The following is a 6,000-nucleotide window of genomic DNA, read 5'->3' on the forward strand; positions in this document are numbered from 1 at the left end:
CACCAAAGTAGACCAATGTCGCAGTCCAGTGCCAACTCTGGCGCCGGTACAGACTGAGCAGCCAACACAGCTTAGCAGTTCATCACCTACCAATGCTGGCAGCAGCCGACACTTTCACTAGTGTAGTCCACGCACCAACTGCCTTCACCATTTCACCGGTGTGGTCCAGTACCGACCTCAAGACAATCTGACCAGTGCTGTCTGACAGTTATCCCGACTACCAGCAACTATGAGTCACTGGTCTGTCATAGTTTGACCTTTGGGCAATGACTGTCCCCTCTGCGACACGTCTAACCAGTGACCATGCAGTCAGTGATCACGGACCGCTGCTGATCTGTGATGGTTTGAGCAATGACTGTCCACCAACACTGCACGGATGATGCCGCTTCTCCTTAAACATTGACAGCGTCAAATGACCGCTCCAACGTCAGCGTAAGCCGTGAGTACGGAACGACCTGCATTCAGCATTATCAACAGCGAACCGGCCATCGCCGGCTCTGGCTGCCGGAATCAGAACTGCCGCGAAGTAATTATGCATCCACACCAGTCGTTGCCCGGTTTTAAACTAGTTTTTTACATTTATTGTAACTAGAAAGTCGAATTGCTTCGATTATTTGAAATAGGGATGGAGATCTACCCAATACAACACCGTCAACACACACGTTGATATTCTAGTAAAAGCTTTGGCCATGTGGGTACCTGAAGTAAAAAGTAATAAAAACCGACGGTTTGTTCCATTATATAACACGCACACGCCTTGAGACAACCACTGGATGGTTGCATGATTGTTGAATCCAATCACCTGATGCCTTTTGTTCGAAGTCACGAAACCCAGCTTAAATAATTATATTATCGTGTCCACAGTAACGAGTAAGGACCCTTCAATGGTAGGTGTCCTATGTAATTTGTGACCGTTGTGAAAAAAAACCTGAGCGCCGTCACCTCAGTGCCTCGGCACCACGTCTGGGAAAGGAGGGGGAGGAGGGGTAGCTGTATTGGCTGGATCGCGTGACCGTTGCCAGGGTGATGCACGATGATTGGTTCTCAGGAAAGTGCCGCCGTATTTACACCGTGAGAGGACCGAGCGCGATAGCCTGCCGTAACTCAAACTCGGAACGAATACGGCGAGAGAGACGGTCGCAGGAATGGCGAGGGTCAAAGTGTAACGTTGATGAATAGGGCTCGAGTTTGAACTATTCGAAAGTATGTAGAAAATGGTTGCAGCATAGAAAGTGTCATCTAAAAAAAAAAATATGTAGATTAAAAGATCGACAGAAACACCACGGCTATTTAGGACATATAACATGCTTTCAAATTAATAACTGCCCCATTTAACGGCCTATCTGTTATTAAGCCAAGACAATATCCCCTCATCACGGCTTGATGTCTTGTTCAAAGATTGTAGGAATTTCACACCTAATGTCGTGATTTACGAGCGTCATTTATCAGCAATGCACGGCACGAGCCGACTTGGGGAGAGCAGTTGCAAGAAATTCCGGCACTCATTAAACTCGGATCAAATCCAGATGACGGCAGCTATTAGCGGGAGCGCAAAAGTTAAACTGTAATCGTCTCTGTACGGTGCTGCCAGCGTCCAGACGTGAGCATCGCTGCAGCATGGTAAAACATCCTGATATATCAACATCAGTTAAACAAGAAGTAAAAGGCTTGCAATTTCGGGACGTTACGTTATAATAGTGGCATATATACAACATGTATTCGTCAATTAGCTTTGTGCACATATTTACTTATTAGTTCACGCAGTTTGGTTAGGAATCTGATCTATCAATGCGATTTCACCATATCAAGCGCAAAAAGGAAACGTATCATAATCGCACCATAGGCATTGCTCCGTTGGTATACCTACTGCGTCACTCCTTTTTACGATGCGTGTCATACACAGGACGGCACCCCTTCCCTCTCCGCCCAGCAATCGTGCAGGTGCTGGTGGGCAGTGCCTGTCACAGGCCTGGTGCGCAGTTACCGCGCCCATTCATCGTCATTGGACACTGCCATTGTTCGTGTGGCGACAATGGCGACAATTGTGTGCCAGTGATTGGCCTACCTTTTCCATGGGTGTTCCCCAGAAGTCGTTGCTCAGCAGACTGGAGACGGGCGTGTCGGGACGCAGGTCGCGGTTGCCGTGAATCGCTCTGACGTCATCAAACACCAGGTCACAGTGCAGGGCGTTCTGGTAGCAGAGCGTCACAGCCAGTGCTAGCAGACAGGGGTACGACCAGCGATGCAGCATCTGTGGAAGGAAAGGGGTATAGCGTGAGATCGGAGTTAGTAAAACTCGTGGCACATCGCGTCACTCTCAGAGCTGAGAGTGACGCGATGTGCCACGAGCATCACAGCTCTGTGATGTCACGCCAAAAACAAAGGTCAAGTCGTTCCCGGGCCTATCCGTTGTCGCCACGGCACGAAACATTTCTAACGGAGTAATAACGCACGTAGCCCTCTATCCGCCACCCCACCCCAGTCGGATGACATCCGGTTCAAGGTCAACAATCACGTGACAGGCGGGCGGCCCAATCACAGCACACGGACACGGTCCGACACGGACGGCCTCGGGCGCCAAAGGAAACGACCTGACCTGACAACTTTACTAAAACACCAATGATGACTGCATTTACTAAACGTTAAGTTACATCATGTGTCAGAATTTTGAATGCCATGCCATCCCAACTAAACCTATGAAATAAGAACTCCAAGAGTTCAGAGTCGCCTCCTGACGTTATGAGCAGTGTTCCTGGGACGTCCAGCTCGCTCGTACAGGTTGATGTCCACTTTGTCCAGTCTGAGCATACCTCAGAGATGCACTCTGTTCACAGAAATAATGCATCTGGTCGGACCTGGGACAGACGCGGACATTTATCAAACTAATGCGTGCGGCCGGCACGGCGACTTTTTACAGCCTCGGACAGCGGCCCGACGATCCATCTCGAGATATTACAAAACTCGGCCGAAATATAGATGCAATAAGCAGGCGCGTGCATTTATCTTGATACGAGTGCTGTTCCGTTGAGGAAGACGGGCATCTGGCGGCTAAATTGGGCTTCTCCCAACGGACGGGGCCAATCACACTGCAGGGAGAGAGAGTATGAACGGCGGCGTATTCCGGATCTGAGGGTAGAGTATGGAGCAGGAGGTGCTCTGACCTCGTCCGTAGTGCGTGCACTGTCCGTACCTACATCTCCCCGGTCGAAGAGTAGCAGACAGACTGGCCACATGGTACACATCTCCCGGTAATATCATCGTCCCCTAATAACTTGTTATGAATAGCCATCTCTCAGCGCGGGCAATATCGCACTGGCCCGTCACACGTAATGCCGGGCTCATAAGGATCATCGCGGCGAGGTGAGCTGCGGGAATTTCACCTCTGCTGCAAATGACCACTGGTATACGCTTCCGGCATGGCTTAAGTGTCTGTATGCTATATTGTGAGCAATACGGAGGATCAGGCAACACCCACTGACTTCAGCCTTCATACGTATTTTAGCTCGGAGCAGGATCGACCCGGCTAGCTACTGCTCATTTTTGCCACACACAAAAAAAAAAACTGCGAATTGCATACAAGAAGTAAAAAACCGACGTACCCATGCATGTAGTTGGAGAATTAACATTCTTTACGTACACAGACCGTCCTAAAGAGAAAGAATATGGATCGACACCGATCAGCAGGATCTTAGAAATTACACATGTGATAGGTACATACGTACGTGGTCGTTTGGGTCGAGTGTTGTCCCTTGTCAGGTCACAACCATGAGCGAGAATCAGTGCTCAGTTCCTCCTGGCTGCATAGTGTGGTTGTTATTCCAGGGGATGGGTTGGTTTGTTTTGCTCTCCTGTGTAAGGAGCAGCACCACTCCAGGGCACGTTCAAGCACCCGAGTTCAGAACAAACTATCTCAGTTATCTGCGTCTGAGGGACCCAGACTGAACCCTATAGGAGCCTCTAAACATGACTCTCATGAAAGGTAGGACAGCACCGATGCCAAGCATTGCATACGTGTGGACAAAATGTAAGACAAAGAGTTCATGCTATTCATTTGTTCTTATTGCCCGACTAGGAACGAAATGGATAGCAAAATAAGCCTAGGGAATGCGAGTATTCAATAATAGGTGTATGTGTTCACTTGTTTCTGAAATAAAAGTGTCAGCGGGAAAAAAATCAATAATAGGTTTCTCATTTCTGGCGCACAAAGTTTAATTGCCTGTAGGCTGTATCTAACTCCACAAATGCCAGAACCATACATAGTTCTCCCGGTGGACAGCACCGTAAGTGAAACAGCACGAGTTGGCACTTCATTTCCTGAGGCGGCTTGCTATCGCCTGGGGCCGTCCGAGTCTCTCTTGCTAATTGCGCCGTTGGTCTTTACGATCGGCGGCGGATGACTGAGCTGGCGCGGTGTCCAAGTTCTGGCGGCCCGGTCTGACACCAAGCTGTCCCCGGAGAGGTCCGGACGGAGCGGCCCCCTGATTACGTCACAGTCCGGGGAAACTGCCGGAGACGAATGGTCCCCCCGGAGCGGCTGCGGTACGCTGGAACCGAGCACCGCAGGGAAATAACGCCTAAAGTCTAAGAGTTTTTTCAGAAGGGCGTATTTAGCAGACGGTGATCGAACAATGCTCGACGTTTGAGCACAAACAAAACCAATTTATGTGCTATCGACGAGAAGATTAAACGTCATAGATCACTGCATCAGCGAACTTCAGTTCGTCAAGTTATCAAACCACTTTGACGATTATGACCGGGGCTAGTCGTTATTCTGACTTCTGTCAATAACTGCCATGAAATGGGCCTCAGCCACTGCATCGTCGAGACAGCTCGACGCCCGCACTTTACATTCGAGTCCATCCAATCCCAAGGAAACCGCACTTATTGTATTGTCCAGCGTTGCAGCTCACTCCAGCAAATCATGTTTGCCACCTCATCTAAAACATTCGAGCATCTCTCGCGCTCTGACTACATAGACTCCAGGCACACCTCACAAACTCATCACACCTCACACTTCTACCTGATGCACTAATCCCTTTCAGAGCTGCCTTCTGCAATGCTTCATCGATCCCTTGTGCCGGCTTAATATCGTCCCAATGAACCCACAGCCGGCTGCGAACCAGATCCCCGGCTTAACCCCATCACACTCCCTTCCACAGCCCCGCCACGGCGCCCGGAAAACAATCCACACCGCCATAGGCGTAGGAACGTTCTCGAAAGTGGGGGGGCCAGGGTCCCAGAGGTCCAAAACCTAACCTACCCCCAAAATCCGATTTCTCCTCGGATTTCGGCCACTTTGTTTTCGCAAACATGCTCAGAGGTAAAAAAAAATCGAGACAAAAAAAGAAAAAAAAATTGGTTGAAATTTCAGGGAGTCTCCCGTCCATAAGCTCAAACTGATGGACGCGTTCCCCTGGCCTCCGCAGCCGTTGGCACCCATGCAAATTCCAGAGGCATCCAGCAACTTTTTCATTACGAGCAAGCGTGAAACGTGCAAAGCGAGTCTTTTCAATATACCTATAAAAATCAGCATGAACGGCCCAGCTAGGCTCAGCCAGGCCTATAACGTTTTTAAGAGGTTTTATATCAGCGACCACTGCAACTGGGCTGATTGACTATCACTTATCAGAGGCCGGTGTGGGATTTTTAGACGGTCTGGGCCTTCAGAGGCCAGTTTAACCCTCCACGGCCCGGTCCTATTACTATAGGTTTTCTACATACGCGCTGGCCGAAGGGGCGGGCCGGCGGGTACGACCCCCTCGCCGTTTCGCCCCAGGTGGAGCTAGCGCGTCGCGGTAAAACGAGCGTGTGCGCCGTTACGGGACGCAGAGATCGATACCCGATTTTATGGTCCTAGGTCAACCGGTGACCTCTGACACCGTTCCGTGCTTCTATCCTCAGGATACTGAAATCCTTCTCCTCCACACCGCAACCCCCTCCGGGCTGGACAGGCAACTTTATCTCATGCGGGCTGCTCCCTTGGAGCGGCACCGCTGCTCC

At 50.2% G+C, this 6,000-nt stretch overlaps 1 protein-coding gene across 1 annotated transcript in view; it reads right to left on the minus strand.

Moving 5' to 3' along the window:
- Positions 1–3,233, minus strand: part of LOC122384964 (protein O-mannosyl-transferase Tmtc3-like) — a 33,834-nt gene extending 30,601 nt beyond the window's left edge. Inside the window, exons 1-2 of the mRNA XM_043372832.1 lie at positions 3,195–3,233; positions 2,066–2,251 (exon numbers count right to left, since the gene is read on the minus strand). Of these exons, the coding sequence (XP_043228767.1) occupies positions 2,066–2,251; positions 3,195–3,233 (225 nt within the window). The remainder of the gene's footprint in view (positions 1–2,065; positions 2,252–3,194) is intronic.
- Positions 3,234–6,000: the final 2,767 nt, after the last annotated feature.

Source organism: Amphibalanus amphitrite, unplaced genomic scaffold (genome assembly GCF_019059575.1).
Source record: "Amphibalanus amphitrite isolate SeventyFive unplaced genomic scaffold, NRLGWU_Aamphi_draft 000204F_arrow, whole genome shotgun sequence".
Lineage (NCBI taxonomy): Eukaryota > Metazoa > Arthropoda > Thecostraca > Balanomorpha > Balanidae > Amphibalanus > Amphibalanus amphitrite.